Genomic DNA, 24,146 nt, shown 5'->3' on the forward strand with positions numbered 1-24,146 from the left:
GTCTTACTTACCCATGGAAAAAATCATGCTGAAGTTGCTGCCAAATTATCTGAGGCTATGGACAGAGTATATGGGAGTTATGAGCCAAAACGCACTTTCCTTAATAATAGCGCCACCTAGTGGTGGAAATTCAGGACGACAAAAAATTATAAAATTTTTCGCGAGGTGTGACTTATATTCCAAGTTTGGTGAGTTTTGGGGTATGTTCAGGCAGTGAAAAATGTGATCATATGGGCGGAAGAAGAAAAATAAATAAATTAAAGCTGCAAGCAGCGATGAACGGGCCCTCGCAGTCCACGCACGTTGGGGCATGCTGCCGTCGGGGGGCCTGCACCGAGATGTCTTCTCAGCTGCAATAAATAAAATAATAAACGTTATCTCTTACTTACATTTCCAGTATACAGGTAGGCACCCCACCCACGTATGTATTTTTCCAAAAAGTAGAAGCTGAATACATGCCCAATAGTTCAAGGTCTTCTGACTCTTTAAAAGTTGACATGGTGTCTCTAGCTCAAAGTATGAGGGACAAGAAGAGGTTGAAAGTTGACGAGTTTTGAAGAGGATTTGAAGATTTTCCAATTTACTGCCACAAAACTAACAGTAGCAAATTCCAGTTGTAAACAAAGCTGTGTTGCGGGTGTGCGGCGGCGCGTGCACCTGGATGACATCATCCAGGTCAGAGGTTAGTAGGTCAGTATAAATGACCCGGATGATGATGAAAAGCAACTCTAGTGATTCATAAAAACCTATTGGTGAAATGAACGAGTTTCGTGGCAGATAATGTGTTATTTAGAGCCTCATTGTCGGTGCCCCGATCATTCCCACTATATGGATGTACGTGGCTCTCATGGATCTTCCGAAGGACTCCAAATGACACCAAACTTATCTGGGTGAGTAAACAACCGTATTTAATGCCAGAAATAAGGTCCAGGTTGTAAAAAACGGAACTTTCTCTTCAAGTATGTTTTCTGAGAGCTTGAATTTGGTTAGTTTGGAGAGAAGAACGGAATGACTCACAGTGTCAAATGCCTTACGTGGATCCAGAAAGACAGCTCCTACTACCCCACCTTTGTCAAGCGTATCCCTGATGACCTCAAGGAAGTAACAGCAATGCCGTTTCCGTAGAATGATTTGCACGGAAGCCGAATTGCATTGGATGTAGTAATTTTTCTTTATCAATATGAGACTTCAACTGTTCTGCAACCACTTCTTCAAGCACTTCGGTGATGGCGGGGAGTATACTAATAGGTCTGTAATTTGTCGCTTCCTGTCGGTCACCTGATTTAAAAACTGGAGTTACGATGGCTGACTTAAGGGCAGAAATTTGCTTTGGCCTTTCTGAACTGTCTGGTCACTTTGTTTCTAAGGCTTTTAAAAGCTTGTCGATCGCTTTCTAGCCCAGATTTCAAGGATTTTTTTTAGAGCCATATCACTGTTTTTTATTAGCTGTCCTAGCTCTTCAGTGAACCATGGCAGAAGCTGTCTTCATTTACGCTTAAAAAATTTTGTTTTAGTGAATTTGAGCAGGAGTTCTGAGAGAATAGCTTTTAACTCCTTACTTGCCAGCTCATAGTTTACACCTTCAGTCACTCTGCCCCATTTTATTGATTTTAATTTATTTTCTAAGCGATCCACATCCTTTTTTGTGGATAAATGATGTTGGTGTATCCTCTCTTATTCCATTATCTGCTCTATATCTTAGCTTATTTAACCGTTGTGACACTAAAGTCAGATTGTGATCGGAGATACCTGTGATCAGATTATAGCTTTTCAAGACGTGATCAGGTCTGTTAGTGAAGATTAAGTCCAGTAATGTCTTGGAAGACTTTGTGATTAATGTACTTAAATGGGTAGACAGCAAACCAGCAGGACTTAAGAGGTTTTAAACTATCAAAGAACTAATATAAAAATGAGCTGCTTCACAGTGTAAACAATAACCATTTATTTATTTATTAGTTTGCATTTATTTGTAAAAATAGGTAGCCACACCCTGCGATTAAAAGTGACTTTCTGGCTTTTGGCTTTTAGAAATTTTTTTAGTGTATGTGTGTATGTATGTATGTATATTTACATGTATGAGTGTGTGTGTGTGTGTGTGTGTGTGTGTGAAGCCTATATGTGTATGTATGTGTACGTACGTGTATGTATCCACGCATATATGTATATATTATATATATATTTATAATACTTAAATTGCATTTTCTGTTAATTATGTTCTTTTACGTCTTTGTTTTTCATACTGTTTATTATTATTATTATTATTATTATTATTATTATTATTAACATCATTAGAATTATTATTATTTAGAATTATTTTTACAATGACGGCCTGATTATATTGTATATTGTTATACTGGTGACAGCTGACGTGCTGACGTATTGCGGTAAGCGAGTTGTGTCATTTCCGGTGTTTCTGTGACAGCGTCTCTGTACTGCTCTGGTGAATTCTGGTAGCCAGTTTTCTCACTTCAGTTGCTTTAACGTTGCTTTAACGTCTACTTCAAGTCTTAACCCACACTGGTTCTGTTTAAGCACTTACAGCTCTCCTCCTTTCTACAACTTTCTCGCTAAGCTCTTAGCTGTTGTTTGCACGTTACTAGCCTTGGTAGCTACATTAGCTTTAAAATTAGCGATGGCTTCTCCCTCTGCTCTTTCTTGCTCGGTGTGCCAAATGTTCAGTTATGCCTCTGCCTCCTTTAGCAACAGTGGTAATTGTAATAAGTGTAGCTTATTTGCTGCGTTGGAGGCGAGGCTTAGTGAATTAGAAGCGCGGCTCCGCACCATGGAAAACCATTCAGTAGCTGCGGTAGTTAGCCAGCCCCCTGTAGCCGGTGCGAAGCCACATAGCATAGCCTTAGCCTCTGCTAACTGTCCTCCGGTAACTCCCGTTCAGCCGGGAGGTTGAGTTACGGTTCGCCAGAAGCACAGCTCCAAGCCGAAGCCCACGGCTCACCACCAGCCTGTCCACGTTTCCAGCCGCTTTTCCCCACTCAGCAACACACCCGCTGAGGATAAAACTCTGGTTATTGGCAGCTCTATTCTGAGAAACGTGAAGTTAGCAACGACCATAGTCAAATGTATCCCTGGGGCCAGAGCGGGCGACATTGAATCTAATTTAAAACTGCTGGCTGAAGCTAAACGTAGATTCAGTAAGATTGTTATTCACGTCGGCGTCAATGACACCCGGTTACGCCAATCGGAGGTCACTAAAATTAATATTGCTTCGGTGTGTGAATATGCAAAAACAATGTCGGACTCCGTAGTTTTCTCTGGACCCCTCCCAAATCTGACCAGTGATGACATGTTTAGCCGCATGTCATCATTTAATCGCTGGTCTTATTAGGAGAGACGGCATTCATCCCACTTTGGATGGAGCTGCTCTCATTTCTAGGAACCTGGCAAAATTTATTAGTAATTTAAATCCCTGACAACCCAGAGTTGAGACCAGGACTCAGAGTCGCAGTCCTATACGCCTCTCTGAGCTTCTAGTTCAGTTACCCAGCCATAGTTTTCATAGTTTTATACAAACGGTGTCTGTCCCCCGACCACCTAAATTATTTAAATCTAAAATTAAACAAAGAGGAGTTGTGCATAACAACCTCATAAAAATTAAAACCTCTTCTGTGACAGAAAGACAAAACAGGAGAATTAAATGCGGACTGTTAAATATCAGGTCTCTATCGTCTAAAGCAGTGTTAGTAAACGAATTAATATCAGATAATCATATTGATTTGCTCAGTCTCACTGAAACCTGGCTGTGTCCAGATGAATATGTTAGTCTAAATGAGTCCACTCCTCCCAGTCATAATAATACCCACATTCCTCGAGGCAGCGGCCGAGGAGGGGGAGTTGCAGCCATTTTTAACTCTAGCCTGTTAATCAGCCCTAAACCTAAACTAGATTATAATTCATTTGAAAGCCTCGTTCTTAGTCTTTTACATCCGACCTGGAAAACCTCGCAGCCACTTTTATTTGTTATAGTGTACCGTGCTCCTGGCCCGTATTCTGAATTTGCATCTGAATTCTCAGAGTTTTTATCCAGTTTAGTTCTTAAATCAGATAAAGTTATTATTGTAGGCGATTTTAACATTCATGTCGACGCGTTGATAATGACTCCCTGGCTACCGCGTTTATCTCATTATTAGACTCCATTGGCTTCAGTCAGGGTGTACATGAACCCACTCACTGTTTTAACCATACCCTCGATCTAGTTCTGACGTATGGAATTGAAATTGATAATCTAAAAGTCTTTCTACAGAATCCCTCGCTATCGGATCATTATCTGATTACTTTTGATTTCTTTTTACTCGATTACATGCCACTCAGCAACAGTTACTATACCAGATGTTTATCAGATAGTGCTGTCGCAAAATTTAAGGAAAAGATTACTCCGTCATTAAATTCAATACCAAGTCCCTCAGTAACAGAGGTTTGCCGTACCGACTTTGATCATTTTGTCGATAGCGCTGTAGGCTCGCTGCGAACAACACTTGACTCTGTAGCTCCTCTTAAAAAGAAGTTAAAAAAGCAAAGAAAGTTCGCTCCTTGGTATAACTCTCAAACCCGTAAGTTAAAACAAATATCGCAAAAATTTGAAAGGAATTGGCGACAACCAAACTGGAAGAATCTCGTTAATCTGGACAGACAGTCTCAAAACTTATAAGAGGGGCCTCCGCAATGCCAGAGCAAACTATTACTCAGCATTAATAGAAGACAATAAGAACAACCCCAGGTTTCTTTTCAGCACTGTAGCCAGGCTGACTGAGAGTCAGAGCTCTATTGAGCCTTGTATTCCTTTAGCCCTTAGCAGTAATGATTTTATGAGCTTTTTTAATGACAAAATTCTAACTATTAGAGGCAAAATTCATGACCTCCTGTCCTCAGATAGTACCTATCTAACCTCAAACACAGCTGTAAAACCTAAGATATATTTAGATTGCTTCTCCCCAATTTCTCTTCAAGAATTGACCACACTGATTTCTTCATCTAAATCATCAACGTGTCTCTTAGACCCCATCCCAACTAGGCTACTTAAGGAGGTCTTTCCTTTAGTTAACACTCATATATTAGATATGATCAATATATCCTTATTAACAGGCTATGTACCACAGTCTTTTAAGGTAGCTGTAATTAAACCTCTACTAAAAAAGCCCACCATGGATCCAGAGGTCTTAGCCAACTATAGACCAATATCTAATCTTCCCTTTATGTCAAAGATCCTTGAGAAAGTAGTCGCAGACCAGCTGTGTGATTTTCTCCATGATAATAATGTATTTGAGGAATTTCAGTCAGGATTTAGAGTGCATCATAGCACTGAGACAGCACTAGTTAAAATTACAAATGACCTTCTCATTGCTTCAGACAAAGGACTTGTCTCTGTACTTGTTTTATTAGATCTTAGTGCAGTGTTTGACACAATTGACCATCAAATTCTACTGCAGAGACTGGATCACTTAATTGGCCTAAAAGGTTCTGCACTGAGCTGGTTTAAATCTTATTTATCTGATCGTTTTCAGTTTGTTCACGTTCATAATGAATCGTCCTTACGTACTCAAAGTTTGTTTTGGAGTTCCGCAAGGTTCTGTGCTCGACCAATCCTATTTACTCTATATATGCTTCCTTTAGGTAACATCATTAGAAATCACTCTATAAATTTCCATTGTTATGGATGATACACAGTTGTATTTATCGATGAAGCCAGAAGAAAGTAATCAATTAACTAAACTCCATAACTGCCTTAAAGACATAAAAACTTGGATGAGCACCAATTTCCTGATGTTAAATTCAGACAAAACTGAAGTTATTGTTCTTGGCCCCAAACAACTCAGAGACTCTTTATCTGATGACATAGTTTCTCTAGATGGCATTGCTCTGGCCTCTAGCACTACCGTAAGAAACCTCGGAGTAATATTTGATCAAGATTTGTCTTGTAATTCTCATTAAAAAAACAAACCTCACGGACTGCATTTTTTCATCTGCGTAATATTGCGAAAATTAGGCCTATCCTGACCCGAAAAGATGCAGAAAAATTGGTCCACGCTTTTGTTACCTCAAGGCTGGATTACTGTAACTCTCTATTATCAGGTAGCTCTAGTAAGTTCTTAAAAACTCTCCAGCTAATTCAGAATGCAGCAGCACGTGTACTAACAGGAACTAAGAAACGAGATCATATTTCTCCTGTTTTAGCTTCTCTGCACTGGTTCCCTGTAAAATCCAGAACTGAATTTAAAATCCTACTTTTAACTTATAAAGCTCTAAATGGTCAAGCTCCGTCATATTTTAGAGAGCTCATAGTGTCTTATTATCCCACCAGAACTCTGCGCTCTGAGAACGCAGGGTTACTCGTGGTCCCTAAAGTCTCCAAAAGTAGATCAGGAGCCAGAGCCTTTAGCTATCAGGCTCCTCTCCTGTGGAATCATCTTCCTGTTACGGTCCGGGAGGCAGACACCGTCTTCACATTTAAGACTAGACTTAAGACTTTCCTCTTTGATAAAGCTTATAGTTAGGGCTTGCTCAGGCTTTCCCTGTACCAGCCCCTAGTTAGGCTGACTTAGGCCTAGTCTGCCAGAGGACCCCCTATAATACACCGGGCACCTTCTCTCCTTCTCTCTCTCTCTCTCTCTCTCTCTCTCTCTCTCTCATATTCTATTACTGCATCTTGCTAACTCGGCCATTCTGGATGTCACTAACTCGGCTTCTTCTCCGGAGCCTTTGTGCTCCACTGTCTCTCAGATTAACTCATATTGCAGCGGTGCCTGGACAGTGTGACGTGTGTGGTTGTGCTGCTGTCGTGGTCCTGCCAGATGCCTCCTGCTGCTGCTGCCATCATTAGTCATTAGTCATACTTCTACTGTTATTATACACATATGACTATTGTCACACATGTATACTGCCAGATATTAATACATACTTTCAACATATTGTACCGCAGTAGCCAGAACTATAACTATAATATTATTACTTTCAATAATGTTGTTGTAAGCTACTGTCATTACCTGCATCTCTCTCTCTCTCTCTCTCTCTCTCTCTCTTTCTCTGTCTCATTGTGTCATGTGGATTACTGTTAATTTGTTATGCTGATCTGTTCTGTACGACATCTATTGCACGTCTGTCCGTCCTGGAAGAGGGATCCCTCCTCAGTTGCTCTTCCTGAGGTTTCTACCGTTTTTTTTTTTTCCCCCCCTGTTAAAGGGTTTTTTTTGGGGAGTTTTTCCTTATCCGCTGCGAGGGTCATAAGGACAGAGGGATGTCATATGCTGTAAAGCCCTGTGAGGCAAATTGTGATTTGTGATATTGGGCTTTATAAATAAAATTGAATTGAATTGAATTGTACATCACAATTTTTGTGTCTTGGCGAATGCGGGGATCCACTACAAACTGGAACACATTATAACCAGCTGTCCCAAAAACCAGCCACTGAACTGCAATCGTGGTCTATATGATCTGGACAATGAAACACTGGACTGGCTTGCCTCAACGGAGCTGAAGGTCTTAAGACATATGCCAGAAGAAGACAATTTTTGTGTGGTCAAAATCATAATAACATGTTGACATGGCTAATGGGCACAGCTGTGGAATTCAAACTGTACGCTGTGTAACAGTCTGGATAATGATCATCTGTCTGTCTGCACACAGCATCAGTAATAATAATAAAGTAACAGTGAGTTTACCATTTGGCATTTCAGACTTGGGGCAAGTTTTAAGTGCAAGATTTCATAAGTACATAAGGCATGAGCGGTAACCAAGTGTTGTGTAATATTTACTTTGCCTCCTTTCATGTCTGTTTGTGTACTGTCTGTTTTTCCAGGGAGCCACTGAGGTTCAGAACGTGTGTGGTGTGAGTATCACACATCCGTTGTACTCTCTGTACCAAAGTTTGTAAACATTTCTGTTACTTACAGGAAAAGGATGATGCCAGTGTTGGACATGGCGTACGACAGACCCAGAATGCCGCTGCCCATGATGGCATTGCTCAGATTGAAAACAGACATCCCAAAGGAGGTTTTACCCTCAAACTGGAAAAGAGATAAGATTGGAATATTAACTTCAAAGACACAATAACAAGTTCATTAATGTATAGTGTCAAAGGCAATACAATAGCTTTCAGCACCCACAAATCATGCTACCATGTCTTTTACAACATCTTTTCACACACACTCTTCTACTTTAGCATTCTGTTTTGGAGGAAATAAATGCTGTCTTGAGTAAGTTCACAACATTTTTTAGTTTAGTTATCCCTGAAATCAGGGGCATAGCAGCAAATTCTGGGCCCTGTGCATAAACAGTCTCTGTGGGTCCCTCGACCTTCCTCTCTTGATCCATATCTGTGTTATGCACCTTTTGTTTTTCATTTAACAAAGTCAATTTCCTTTCTTCTTTATTTCTGTCTTTTAATTTTTGGAACCATGTTCTCCCTATCTTGGAGTAACACATGGCCGTTTGTGTTGGTGCTCCAGCAGCTTAAGCAGTGACTCAGGTGGCTCTAGCTGCGTTTAGAGATTAATTCTAGTGCCAGAGCAGACCATTTTTGTACCTTTAAGGGGTGAGAGGGGCCTTAGAGAGCTTCAACTATTTTTTAAACAAAGTTCAGTCTGTAAACTGATTTATTCAGCTAGTTTTGATTTAGTAATGGCACCAACTACTTAAAATGAATAAACAAACAAACCCCAAATTTTATTCCAAGTTTTTCATGAGTTTCCTCCCATTGGGACCCTAGGTAATCAGTCCTACTTTCCTGCCCAATTACGACCCCCATTGCCTGAAATATGTGCATGTAATATGAGTAGTTCAGCTCACTAAAAAACAAACAAACAAACAAAAAACGTCTTACACCTAATAAGGTGAAGATGGTGATCATAGAATACAAATAAAATGTACTAACTGACATGCTGACGACCTGGCACATACCAAAAGTTGAGTAAAGGCTAATTAAGTTGAATTTATTGAATTATTATAAAATATAATCAAAAGGTAACTGCCCTCAAGGGTGACGGAAGTTGTGTAGCTTTTGACACCTAAATAGTTAGACATGGCCTTGAGGCAGAAGGTGTTAAAATGTTTCTGTGGTCAAAGATAACTATGTCCCTACATGCTTTCTGGCTGGGGACCTTTGTGGAATGTCATTACCAACTCTATCTCCCCTCATATCATCTCTAGGGGTGGGAATCACCAGAGGATCAACAATACAATATTATTACGATACCTAAGTCACAATACAATTTTATTTTTATTTTCAATTTTTATATTTCGATTTTAAATGTGTTGTGATATGCTCAGTTTTGCAATAATATAAATTGTGATATCTTGCAATTTAATACTTTTTTCAACCCTAAATTATGTCCTCAAAGGAAAACTTTGTCAACATAATTTTATCTAATAAATAGGGCTGTCAAAGTAATGCATTCATTTTGATTGATTAAAAACAAAGCATGAAAAAAAAAAATATGCGCATTAAAAAAATACTGCAGATTAATGGCATTTCGTGTTGCCCTTTGACTCAGTGTGTCATTTACCGACACAGTGGCTTTGGCAGACGAGACAACACTGTTTGGCCCCATGAATGGAACATTTACATTTCAAAAACACCCAGATGGAACTGCTGATAGGAGCACTGTTCTCTGCAATTTCTGCAGTAAGGAATTTTTGTACCATCGGAGTACTTAAAGCCTATATCACCTCAATGCAATGTATTTAGCAGCAAACACAGAGGTCCAAGCTAGCACTGCCTCTGATGCTCACACTAGCAAGCCAGTCTTGTCAAGTCACACTTGACTTGATCTTTTTAATCACTTGACAGCCCTTCTAATAAGATAAAGTTTTCAGTCTGTTCATCTCACCTCTGCCATTTGCAGCAGCAAAATGTATGTTGTGGACTGAAAAATCAATTGATTATATTATTCTAGTAGGCTAGGTAGTCGTGTTGATAATTTGTGTTATTAAAAAAATCAGTACTTGGCACTGTGTGATTTTTCCACACAAATATATCGCAATACTATGCTGTATCAATTTTTTCTCCCCACCCCTAATCATCTCTATACTGTCCACTGTCTAATAAAGGCATAATATGGCCCAAAAGATTGTCTTTAATAAGAGATCCTCCCCAGCTTTAGTTTGAGTTTATTTGGACCCTTTAATACCTTCGTCCCAAAGTTAGATAGTTATTGCAAATGGTAAAATTACAGCAGCTCCCTCTCTGTTTTTTGATTAAAAAACTGCGGAACAGACAGTTATTATAGCCATTGAATGAGTGAAGCAGACACAGACAGCTGGTGGCAGGCTCCAGCACCAAGCACGGATTCCAGACAATGAAAAATAAGGATGAATTATACCAGATGATCTGATCTGTTTGAGATGACACAACAGCTGAGATGTTTGAGTGTCAGTCATTATTAAACCAGCTACATGATGCATAAGCTGCATGGACAGGTGTATAGAAAACATTAAGGGCCCTATTTAGATGGTCTAAAACGCGAAGCGCCAGGCGTGCGGCACATGGGCGCGTCCCGGTCACTTGCTAGTTAGACAGCATGTTTTTAGACTGTGCGCCATGGCGGAGAGTCTAAAAGGGTTGGACTTACTCTGTGAATTAGTCATGGGTGTGTTTTGGGCGTATCATTCAATAAGCCAATCAGAGTGTCACCTCTCATTCCCTTTAAAAGAGGCGCGATTGGAGCGCATGGCAGAGAGCTAGTTAGATGGCGGACCTACCAACTGGAAAGAGTGAGCGTTTTACAGCTGAGGAGACGGATCTCCTCATGCAGGAGGTGAAGCCTAGTATATAATGTAGCCACATAATGTGACCATTAAGACGTGTTTCTGATAAATATTTTAACGTGCACAATAATAACCTTTCACATTGTAATCATATTTTTTATTGTTATCTTTTGCATATGTGTGGCTGCTACGTGTGTGTCTGAGCAGAGTGCACGTGTGTGTGCACTCGCCTAGAGACGCATATTACTAACTTGTTTAACAGCGAAATACTGCGCCGTTGACTTTAGACCAGGTTTTTGTTGGTCACTGGCGCATTTGCTTTTTACATCACCTAACTAGTAACGCGCCATGACTGCGCCTGACCACTCCTCATTTTTAGACCAACACACCCAGAGAAGTGCAAGTTCATTTGCTAGTTAGACGATGAGGGCGCAGGGCATGAAAATGACAACTGTGCCTGCATCTAAATAGCAATGACACTTGCGACATGGATTATGCGCCCTATGCCGTCCACTTTAGACCATCTAAATAGGGCCCTAAATCAGAGCACATGTACAGAATAAGGTCCAATGCTCACCCACTTATTGATCCTCCCTCCCTCCATTACAGTTTGAACATTGTAACTTCGGACATGATGACAACATAACTTTCACAAGAAAAAATTAAATGTTGATTGCTGTGAATTCTATGCTGTATCAGAATACAGAGAGCACCAGCAGGCTGCATGGCCTCAGCCTCTCTCTCATACTCACATCTGTGAACTGAGGTCTCTTTGATCCATCACTCCTGTGTTGAAGGAATTTTTCTTCCTCTGGTGGAACTCTGCAATATCCATCACAAACAACGAAACAAACTCTGCACAACTTTAAATGATGTGAAGGTATATGATTTACCAAGAATTCATAGTGAGTCAGCAAATAGTGCACACACACAAGAAACATACCCTCCCTCCACAGGCACAGCCACTTCATGGTGGTGATTACCATTTGATAGCTTCTGCAGTTCCATACTTAGGACAGGCACATAAACTGACTTATTCCATCAGATGATTTTTTTTTTCCAAAGAAAAGGGTATTGAAGTTGAAATCTGAAAAAGAAGAAACAAAACACAAGTACCTTAAAACCACCTCATGTATAATTAGATATTTAATCATATTATATTGACTGTAGAACACAGACCTCTTCAAAATGTAAACACACTGCAACTACTTCAGCTATAACTACAATGTTTGACAAAAAGTATGTTTTATGAACACAACACATATTTTTGCTCCCACCAATGAATTAGAATAAAATATCAAAGACATAGTTGCTCAAAGTGCAGGCAGGTAAATCAACCCTTAGAAACATTTGTGCAGCCGCTGAATGTGACAGGAAATGCATGCTATATTTGCATGTTATATTTTAATCACTCACAGTCAATTTAGATACTTTTACCCTTGACATCTTACATTACTTGGCTACTGCATCAACTGTGACCCCCTGACAAGTGTCTGTCAGATTAGGAATGATAACTATTGGAAAGCAAGCAGCAACCTCCTGGGCTGCAAATGAAGCCAAAACCCAAGTGCCAAAAACTGCAGTTCTTTAAATGGCCAATTGAGGCTGGCTTTGGAAAACGGTCAGTCCTCATGGACATTTATACAGTTTTGGTAGAAACCCAGTGGTTACTTGGCAACTAGTTGGACCATACAAGTGCCGTGGCAATTCTGTTTGGTCATCAATGTTAGTGCTCTTAGCTAATTCAGCCATTTCAGTGAACAACTCTGTAATTTATTGCGGAAGCGAGATGGAAAAGCCAACATGGAAAAATGCTGTATGGTTTTGGAGACATGGGGGTTTTAGGAAAAAAGGATTAACTCTTACTTCATTTAACCTTGGGGGACAGATGAAGTGATCTGCCGTATCTGCAAACAGGTGAATTTGATGTTCGAGGAATTTAAACACCATTATGAGACTAATAACAAACCCTACAAGTTCATGGATTAAGAATGCAAAAGTATGGTTGAACAGTTTCAACGAGACCTATCTGCACATGTAAGTCTTCACAAATCTTTGGAAAAGTAATGGAAGGGTGTAAACAGGTAAGCTTTTTGGTAGCAAATGAACATGCTAAGCTTGGTGAGCAGTTCAGTGATGGAGAGTTTGTGCAGGACTGCTTGGTAAAAATGTCTGACATCCCAGAGAAAGAAAAATCTGAAATAAGATTTCATCAAGTTCTCTGTTTCTCCTAGACAGCAATGAGATCAACATGATACAAAAAGACCATCCTACTTATGATGCTCGTTTTTTTCCTCCTGAGAAACAGATGAGCATTCTCAGATCAGACCTCTGCTGATCTTATACAGGAGATCTCAAATAAGCCTCAAATGATGCTCAGTTTAACACTACTTTTGCTTCTCAAAGTTAACTCAGACTGAGATCAAAGGGAGCTCTCTGCATAATCTCCTTTAAATCTCATTTCAGACTCGAAAAAATGTCTTAGATTGGACTCATTCATTCTGATCTATAAAAAAGTCTGCACAAAGTCTTAAGTCGGTCATATGTTTTGGATGGGACTGATAATAGACCTATCTCAAGCCCTGACCTATTGTCTTGAGTCTCTAATCACAACTGCAACTCTTCTTAGAAGCAGTTATGACTGAAGAATCAAAGAAAAAGGGTGGGGCTTGATATAGGTCCATAGCATTGAAGCTGCCATGATGTAATGTTTTCCTAAATATTTATTGGAATAACTCCTACTTAAATAATGTATATCTTTGTTACTGTATCATTTTGCACAGTAGTTAACTATTTGTTTGCAATCGCTATCCAATGTAGCTACCATTTTCTTTATCTTACATTACTCATTATTTTAGATTATGTGAATAGGCGACACCAATACAGTGTTGTGAACACCAACAGCAATTTTCAGTCTGTTCTAAAAAATATATAAAAATATATATATATATATATATATATATACATCAGTTGGCTTAATGTTAGCTTGCTCTGCACTGACAGTTTATCTGAGCGAGACACACACACAGCCAGTCAGAGCTTGATGCCTGGCAGCAGACCAAGATTTGGTCTTCAGGTGGTCACGGTGTGGTTATTTGGTGCATGTAAGCCAGAGACACAAAATACACAACTGTTTTTGGTGAACACACTATAGACTGTATATAAGAGATGGACAAAGTGACGGTGACGTCACACATTGGTTTGTAGACTGCTGTTATGAGGCCTTGAGTTTTGAATATGACCACTGCCATGTGGCTCATTTGGAGCCAGAAGTGACAATATTTGAAAAAAAGGGTGAGCTAAGAGTGGAACTGAGGAAGCACAAGAGATTGGATTTGATTGTCTCAAATGGGTCAATTGACTCCCACATGGCGGACATAAAAACCTTTTATAAGTCCTAAAATCTTGTTATCAGAGCAATAACTTTAAGAAGGACTATCAGTGCATATAAGAGTGGAATGGGAGTCCACAGGAGACAGGGCTTTTTGGAACCACCAGCAGCAGGGGTCCGTTTTACAAAGCAGGTTCAACAAACTCTGAATCTAATCCTGAACTCTGAGTTGATCTACACTGAGATAGAAAACTCTGAGTTTCCGGTTCCAGAACAGCTGATTTGATTCAGTTTAATCAACTTGGAGTAGTTTCACCTGGAGTTAAGCGCGTGCAGCACAACTATAAAAAGCCAGCATCAATGGAGCCCCGATTCGACGAGTCACTATGGCAACGGGGAAGAGGAGGGCTGCGTTTTTCACGCCACTAGAATTAGAAATCTTAATGCGCTCATACGGCGAGTTTGCACACGTTTTCAAAAAGAAGTGCAACACCACTGCAGCTGCAAAAGAGAGGGAGACGGCATGGGAGAACATTGCTGCTCGGGTCAGTGCCTAAGTTTAAATGTAGTCCTTTGCAATCACAATAATATTACCAGTGTTGGTCATCTTACTTTAAAAAAGTAATTAGTTACAGATACAAATTACTTCTCCCAAAAAGTAATTGAATTAGTAACTCAGTTACCTCATTGTAAGAGTAATTAGTTACTCAGCAAAGTAACTGTGACGTTATTTTTCATGTTCTATACGTTATTACATTCTATAACATCTTTAACGTCAAAGATGTTTATATCAACTGATTGAAGAATAAAAACACTATATACAGTATTTTAGAACATTTGGTATTTATTTGAACTAAATAGATTGCAGCCTGTTAAGAAAACACAAATGTAAACTTCTGGCCATTAAGTAGTGCAAATCTCTGTAACTGTATATTAGGCCTACTGCACAATAAACAGAACACTATCCTTAAATATTCCGTAAAGTAACAATATTAAATATTGAAAATAATTCAAGTACAAAACCCAATACCCAAAAATGTAAACTTGGGTAAAAAGACACAAAGGATAATTTGGCCTTTAAGTAGTGCAATTCTCTGTACCTGTATACCATTGCACAATAAACAGAGCACTATGCAGCTCTCAAACATTCAGTACAGTAACAAAGTTAAATATTGCAAATAAATATTGTTCACACACTTTGCATTCAAGTACAAAACCCAATACCCAAAAATGTAAACTTGGGTAATAAGAAACAAAGGAAAATCTGGCCTTTAATTAGTGCAATTCTCTGTATCTGTATAATACTGCACAATAAACAGAGCAATATCCAGCTCTTAAATATTCAGTAAAGTAATAAAAATTAAATATTGAAAATAAATAATATTCAGTTATTCACACACTTTACAATCAAGTGCAAAACTAAGACACACAAATGTAAACTTGGGTAAAAAGAAAGGAAGACCTGGCCATTAAGTAGTGCAAATCTCTGTACCTGTATATTATTGCACAATAAACACTATCCCTCTCTATGTAGATTAAAATGTTGTTCGTTCTCAGCGAAAATGAACAAGCTTGCCCTGGCTGAACAGTCTCTCAACAGGTGCACTAGATGGAGTAGCAGCATTGTAACGTAGTGAAATTTTCTTGATGAGAGAAAATCCACACAGAGAGCTTAAGTTTTGTGCTGAAGATCTAAAATAGTCTGCCACCTGGTTTTCTGCTGAAGAAGAGGTGTCCTCCTCAACCTCCTCAAAGGAAAAGAAATCGTTCTCTTTGGCTGAACCTGTGTGGTGTGAAGATGTGCTGGTACCTGGCTGTGGTTCTTCGAGGACAACTTTCCGGCACTCTGCCAGCAAACTTGCCTTAGCCTTATCCTTTAACTCCTGTGACCGCAGCCAGCGAAGTTTGAATTTTGGAAGAGTTACGGCAGCAAGTATAGCCTCTTCATTTCCCAGGACATCAGCAAATCTGCCTGAAACGATAAGAATAATCACATTAAATATATGTATCCACACAAATCAGTGTTATCATCATTATTATTATCATTATTATTATTATTATTATTATTAGTAGTAGTAGTAGTAGTAGTAGTAGTAGTAGTAGTAGTAGTATTTATTATTGTGAGTACTACAGCAATGTTCATTTAATAAATAATAAAATATTCAATTAAAGTTCTTACTGTGACTATGGCGTCAAGAAGATCCCTCAGTATTTGCAGGCCACTTGTAAGGGCTTCTGTCCTCAGTATTAATGTCTCTATTGTTGGTAGGAGTGTACCATAAAAACAGCTGTCTTCTCCCTGGAGTATATCCAAGGCAACTGTAAGGGGCTTCATCGCAGTACAGTACTCCTTTAAAAACTGGTGTTCCCTTTCTGTTATCGCTGTCAGTCCTAATTTGGAGGAGATGGTGTTGAAGTCTACCATGGATATTTCAGAGATTCGAGCCAGGGCATCATAGAAGGAATTCCATCGTGTTGTACAAGGTACAAGCAGCTTTTTTGACACCAACTCATCAACTGTTTCAGTAGCCAAAGTTGATCGACTAGTCTTGCTCCAGAGGGCTGTGCATTTGGCAGTAGCACTTCTGTAAATAGCCTTTGTTGCAGGGTTTGACAGCAGCCACTTGTCAATATCTGTGCACAAAATCAGGTTTAGCGTGTGTGATGCACATCTCTTGTGGGGGGGCAAATTGATCACAACATCACGATCATTATCATCAGTTGCATGTAGAGCATCATTAATGTCTGTAAATGCCACCTCATCTTCATCATCTTCAGAATCACTCTCCTGTGGCTGGTACCTCTTAAACGCTTTAACAAAATTTGAGCCATTATCAGTCACTGTTGCTGCGATTTTGTGTGTTATCCCATATGTTGAGTGTATATTGTCAAGCTCAGCTGCAATGGCCTCATGAGTATGATGCCCTTTAAACCGTCTGCAGGCAAGAGCTGCTTTCTCTCTTTCCATGTTATTTGGATTGATCCAATGTGCTGTCACACCCATGAAACTTCTATTGTGGGCCGTCCAGATGTCTGCTGTGGCTGAAATGTACTCCAGTTCCTCAAATGACTTTTTAAGCTCAATATTCATTTTTTCGTATTCACTGTCTATGAATTTAGCAAAAGTGTTTCGGCATGGGGCAACCCCCCTTCCTCCTCCTCGTATTGGTATTTTACCAATGATAGCTCTGAATGCCTCAGACTCCACAGTGGACAGGGGTAACATGTTTTCAACAGTGTACCTGGCAATCAGTGTGTTCAGCTCGGCTTTGGTCACCTGTTGCTGACCCGAAAAGTCGAGCGTTGCTTGTTTTAACAGAGTGGCTCCGTCTCCCTCGCTGGCTGCATTTGGGCTTGGGGTTGGGTTAGCAGCAGGAGCAGCAGCAGCAACAAGTGTCGTGTTAGCATGTGTTGATGTGAGGTGCTTCATAAGGTTTGAATTGCTTGAGGCAGACGTGGATAAAGTCTTTTTTCCTGGACATAGCGTGCATGTTACATAAACATTCTTGCCTTTAACGTCAATGAGCGAGAAGTAATGCCGGTACTTCCAGTTTGAGAACGCTACCTTTGAACGTCCCGGGCTCGACGCCATTGTCGCTGTCTTGTTGTGTTTAGCAGTCAGAGCGTGCAGTGAGACAGCGTGAGCAGGGCATGATCCGCCCACCCAGCCAATCATCATCGCATTTGCAATGGCGTCATCACCCCCCCTCCCCTCCCCTCCCCTCCCTCCTTTCCCTTCCCTCCTCCCTGCTCTCTCCAGGCAGCTGACACTTGCGCTTCATACAACCAAATTGTAGTAACGCGCCACTTCACATTCTCAGTAACGGTAACGGCGTTGCAACGATGGGAAAAGTAATTAATTAGATTACTCGTTACTGAAAAAAATAACGCCATTAGTAACGCCGTAATACTCTAACGCCGTTATTACCAACACTGAATATTACAGGGGAAAACTGCTTGAATGGTTAGCCTATTAATTTATTTCATTTAGGTGCAATCCCGCAGGGGAGAAGCGCACTTGGCAGCAGTTTAGGATGAAATATAAAAACATTGTTCAAACAGGTAAGACCCGGCATAATCTCATGGGGGTACCTCATTTTGATCATGTTTTACATTTTAAAATAAATATTAAGTGGCTGTTTGACTGTGCAATTGTTTTATCCCCAACATAATGCTGTTTTCACACACGTAAATGTCTTCTCATCTATATCATGTTCTGTTAAATAATTAAGCCTATTTAAACTAACACAGATTTCTACTCAGCCAACAGAAAGAAGACAGATGTCCGTAAAACGAGTACACTTTTCTGACCGCCCTGCATACAGTTGCCTTACTCAAGTGCTCAGCATCTCCGACATTGTACAAAAAACTTCCATTTGCAAAGAAACACAGCGCAACACACAATATCTGCTGGGATGTGAGAGCATGACTACAATTGGTAATGTTGTAAATGTAAGGACGGATTAGGTTGTGTATGTAGATGATGGACTGTGACGTGAAACGGTACCGCTCAAAAAGATAACTGTGTGGAAATGCTAGAACATCTATGCGCGGTCTGATAACCATCTCCCGACGAATATTTAATTCTCTGCGCAGTAATGCTGCACCTTCATCCACGGGATCGTTATCAAAAGGACATGCCATGTTGTGAAAAAGTCGCCACCTACTGTGCCTAATGGACTTCTAATATACTGACTCTGATTTTTTAAAATGACAGACGGCAGAACTAGGCTACGCCAAAACTCGCCTGCTGACTGAATGAATGAGGAAATCAAATGGAGTGTGCGGCTCTGAAAGAGGGCAGAGAGAAACTCGAGGTTCATTGAGAAAAACCTGGTCCCGACCAGGTTAGGTTCATAGAGTCTGTTCTACGGTAACTGACCAAGAGCTTAAGTTACCTCTCTCTGAAACAGGCTAGAGTTACCCCTCTTTCTCTGGTTTGAGTTACCTCCCTTTCTGAAACGGAAAACTCAGAGTTTCCGTCATTTCAGGGTTAACAGACTCTGAGTTTTCACTAAACCTGCTTTGTGAAATGGAACCCACAGCAGCGGTTATCCTGTAATAAGAATGATGTTGCTGTTGTAGGCAATGCTTGTTTTTCTTTTGTTCCCTATCACAAGCATTATGTTGCTGTAGAAGTAATTTAAATGAGGCAGGTGAGATGAATTCCAGTAGCTGCCGCCTATGGGGTGCTGTTTGTAAAGTGTCTCACACTGAAAATAACATCAACATTTTGCTACATTTAGCTTCAAACAATGTTTAAAAAAGTATTGTGAATTTTTTAACATCACCTTTTACCACATTTACAGCAATATTTGTTAACTTAGAAATATATTAAATAGTTAAATCTAAATATTAAATGTGGCACCTAAATGTTAAATGTTAAATCTAAATATTAAATCTAAATCTAAATCTAAATATTAAATATAAATATAAATGTTAACGGTTAGATTTATAAATAAAATATAATAAATAATATATAAATAAAATATTGAATTTAAATTTTGTTCAGTTTAGGTATATGTATTCCATTTCAATTAAATACATGTTACAAATCCTGGCAAGTGACTGCTTGTGTCTATTTTTTGCCATGTAGGCTAGCAGCATGGCCCGAGGAATGGTAACATTGTTTGCTCCAGCACTTTGCTTCATAATAAAATAATAATATTTATTTACCATAAAACTTTTACCATAAAACTTCAACATATACTTCAACTGCAATTAATAGCCCAGGCTATTATTTGCTTAAATCACTGAAATCAACAGGCCTATATTTCGGACATGAATTCTTTTTACACAAAACTGTTGCTCAGCAAAGATGGGGAATACAATCAAATTGTTTATTTAAGCCAGTATTAATGTTACTTGTATATAAATTAGGCTTCAGACTATATATCAATTATGAATCATTCATTTAATCTAGCTTAGACAGACAGAGAAACAGAGAGTTACGGCACTCAAGGACTAACACAACCCCACTTTATCCTGTTAAAATAATTCAACTTGGATTCATTTTTATAAAAACCCCCTTTTGATTCTTTTTTTTATCTGAGAACCCTTATGGACTAAAGGAGTATGAATAACTTAGAAGGTAACCGAGAAATGGACACATAATTTGAGGTACCCAACAACCTGGTTTTATACATCTGAAGAATTTCTATTGAAAAATAAACTCTTTGGCTACCAGAACCAGCTTCCAATTAGAGAGGCGTTTAATTTGGACTAGGCTTTAATTGAAGTTTTACAGTATTTAGTACATATCAAAATGCGACATATCTTAAAACCCGATGAATTAGGTACAAACACTGACCAACAAACTTGAATCAATGATAGAATACCATTTACATGCTAAAATGCATGCTTACATTTGAAGTCAAGTCTTATTCATCCAACCCAAATCACAAATGTGGGCTTTATAACCTGTAGATACACCATCTATCCTTAGACATCTGGTTTGGAAAAGGAAAAAAAAGTAAAGCAAAAATAAATAGATAAATAAATCAAATAAAACCTTCAAAACAATCCTTTAAGAGGAAAAAGGGGGAAATCTCCAGCGGAGAAAAATAGCTCCGACAGACATGTTATAGATGTACAAAGAAGAAAGACATAACAAAAGGAAAATTACAATTGAGAGAAAGATAATGACAATATTAGAAAATACATATACTAAAAGTGCGCTTATTAATATTCTGTATTAGGAATGATCAAATGACAATAGTGTCTAAAATATCACTTGTATTGACAAACACAGAGAATTATCACCAACCTCAGTTTTTAGCCTCTTTTAGATCATTGTTTTATGTTTTACAGCCCACAACTTGGTTCAGATTCATCACTCTTATCACCGTGGTCTCCAGCAATTAAGCCATCACCCAAAATCGCCTGGTGATGCGAGGCTAGCTGTAGCTGAGCAGCGGAGTTACAGTGCACGCACGTTAATATATGCATCCACCTAAAACAGACATCATCTCAGCTGCAGCCAAAATGGTAGGCTTATTAATTAATTGCATTTACACTGCTAAAACGTGCACATTGATGTCACATTGATAAGCTAACCAACTGCCATGTTGTGTAGGTGCATGTGAGCGTGGGAAGTTGCCCCACACCCCTCAACTTTGTGTGTCTGTGTGTTTGTGAGTGTAGCTAGGGGAGCCCGGGGTCAGCTGTTAAGCAGGGTCAGTTGTTATGCCAACAGAGATGCACAGGGACCTGCTCGCTCGACAGAAACACCAGAACAGTTAGCTGCACTATAATGAAAGGGAAGCCTGAACCAAGCTCAAATGGACATCTGAGGGGACCCCTCCATTATTGCATTATTGACCCGAGCAAACAAAATGGGGGCGCTAGAGAGCTAATTTCTTATCTAGGCCTAACTGGACTGGATTTGACAGGACAGTGAAGCACAGCAGGAAGGATGGGAGAGAGAGAGCAAGGAAGACATGCAGCAAAGAACGAAAGCTGGATTCCAACCCCCACCGCTGCAACAACGGACAACGCACCTTTCCCATGTGAACTACCAGTGCGCCCCACTTTTAAGTCAATACAACTTATAAACATTTTAACTATCTGCCTTTCAACCTGCTACCTCAACTACTAATGTACAGTTTTACCCCACTAACCATCCCACTATTGGCAATGGTACTACTGTACTTTCAATAAAGCAATCGTACTATCAAATTCACAAAAACTCTGTCTGAATGCATTGCTCTTCTTAATGGGTTCAGTTGACTATTTAATCTGCAATTTCCTATGACCTGTATCCCAAACACACACAATGTGAAACTGTACGTGGGCAACTGTGTGTATCCAGGTAAGTTTCCTTCCTCCATATTACTGGGGTCATGTGTAGGATTCTCGGCATGAGGCAGGTAATCTGCAGCTAACTATGATGGCAGAGGGACAGGGTTTACAGAGGGGTCAACTTGGTGGGTCTCCATCTCAGCTCCAGCCGTGAGATCGCTCCCCACAGTGAATTGAACTGTCGGCTGAGCATGGCCTCCCAAGTCCCAACAACCAGATTCGTCATCCTCATAATCAACAGTGTCAGTTTCATCACTGCCTGGGTGATGCTGTATTCATGGCCTATGAACAGGTGATGGCTGAGGGAGTTCTGCAGTTGCCATGGGAAGAAACCCACAGGGAAGAAGAAGCTCTTGGTGCAAGGTGCGGTTAGGCCCACCTTTGTTCTCCGGCCGTACAGTATAGACAGGGAGATCTCCTGCACGCTTGATCACCACATAGACATCAGCTTCCCACTTGTCCATGAGTTTGTGCTTGCCTCGAATACGCATATTTCTGACCAACACCCTGTCTCCCATTTCCAGGTCTGAAGTAGTTACTTTTTGGTCGAACCGAGCTGTATTTCTCTCTCCCAATTTCAGAGCATTTCGAGAAGCAAGTTGGTAACTTTCTTCCAGTCTGGTTTTGAGTTCTTGCACATACTGAAAGTGAGTTTTGAACTGATCCGCTGTCACAGGCAAGCCGAAGGCTAGATCAACACGTAGTCGGGGAGAATGTCCAAACATGAGTTCATAAGGGGTGTAACCCGTTATGTAATTACGTGTGCAGTTGTAGGCATGAACTAAGGGCTTGACAAATTCTCTCCACTTTGACTTTTGCTTGGTTTCCAGGGTCCCCAGCATGTTGAGCAATGTGCGGTTAAATCTTTCAACCGGATTTCCTCGGGGATGATATGGAGTTGTCCAAACTTTCTGAATTCCAGAAACTTCAGAGTTCTTTGATCAGACGAGATTCAAAGTCGGGGCCTTGGTCAGTGTGCAATCTCTCTGGTATGCCATAATACACAATAAAGTTGTCCCACAAACATTTTGCCACTGTCTTTGCTTTCTGATTGGGAGTACGGATAACTACTGCAAACTTGGTGAAGTGGTCAGTTAGCACAAGGATGTCTTTGGTGTTGCTAGTATCAGGTTCCAGACTGAGGAAATCCATGCATACCAACTCCAGTGGATGAGTGGCTTTGACATTCACCAAGGGAGCTGCTTTCTCACACAGAGCTTTCTGGCATATGCAGCAATCGCATGTCTTGATTTTTTGTTCCACGGCTGCTGCTATTTTGGGCCAATAAAACCTTGAACATACAAGGTCAAGAGTTGTCTCAATGTCCATATGTCTCATATCAATGTGTAAGCTCTGCAAGACAAGTGCTCATAGTTCTTCGGGTAAAACAAGCTGGTAATAAATCTGCTCACCCTCTTGCCTGTGTCTGTACAAGATCTCGTTCTGCAGCTCTAGTTTGTTCCATTCCCTCAACAAAAGTCGAAGTTCAGGGAGTTCAGTTCTCACAAATGGAGGGATCTTTTCTCCAGATTCCATTTGGAATATGACTTCCCGGATACAGGGGTCAACTCTCTGTTTGTCTTTGAGCTCAGAATGGGACAGTGCTGGAATGAAAGGTAAGCCATGATGATCTTCTGACACATAACTGTCGGGAATGGCAGCGGCAGAGAGAGCAAGAGACTCCACCAGTGTAGGACTGCACTGGCTGAAGACAGAGTCAGGAGATGATCTGACCAGACAACTCTGACAGATAGCGCTAACGACATCTGGGGGAAGAACCTCTGTGGAGCTGGCATCAGCCAGATGCTGCTGCGTGAAGCGGCTTATTCGGTCCTGCTCTTTCCGAGATTGGCTGTCATCCAGGCAGATCTCATGTGGCCTTCGAGAGAGAGCATCGGCGTCAACATTTTGCTTATCAGCCCAGTACTGAAGCTTGAAGTTAAAGCTAGACAGGGCAGCCAGCCATCTGTAGCTGGTGGTGTCTAACTAGCACTAGCACTTATGTTTTGCTTTGGTATGGAGACGAAGATCGCTCTCTTTATAGCGGTCTTTCTCCCTTTTTGCTATGGATACAATCGTGTGTGGGGATCCGGCGCCCAGCCATGGCTCCATTGTTTACACCCGGGACCAGCTGTTAGCGCTGCATCACACCGCGGTGTGGCCCAAGGAGAGGCATAACATTCCTGGCGAGCTGCGGAGAAGGAAACGGGGATGTCGCGCCAGAGTGTAGCACTGATACCGTAGGAGACGGTACAAACCCGTCCTCCCATCCGTCGTCATGGGGAGCGTAAGATTGCTCCCC

The 24,146-nt window shown here is 40.4% G+C and overlaps 1 protein-coding gene across 2 annotated transcripts in view; it reads right to left on the minus strand.

The window, feature by feature from the left end:
* Positions 1–24,146, minus strand: part of LOC125892006 (sodium-coupled neutral amino acid transporter 3-like) — an 87,510-nt gene that overhangs the window by 49,774 nt on the left and 13,590 nt on the right. For both annotated transcript variants that reach the window (XM_049581707.1, XM_049581708.1), the window contains exons 2-4: positions 11,657–11,800; positions 11,466–11,535; positions 7,900–8,015 (exon numbers count right to left, since the gene is read on the minus strand). In XM_049581707.1, the coding sequence (XP_049437664.1) occupies positions 7,900–8,015; positions 11,466–11,535; positions 11,657–11,721 (251 nt within the window). In that variant the 5' untranslated portion in view covers positions 11,722–11,800. The remainder of the gene's footprint in view (positions 1–7,899; positions 8,016–11,465; positions 11,536–11,656; positions 11,801–24,146) is intronic.

This window comes from Epinephelus fuscoguttatus, linkage group LG7 (genome assembly GCF_011397635.1).
Source record: "Epinephelus fuscoguttatus linkage group LG7, E.fuscoguttatus.final_Chr_v1".
NCBI lineage: Eukaryota > Metazoa > Chordata > Actinopteri > Perciformes > Serranidae > Epinephelus > Epinephelus fuscoguttatus.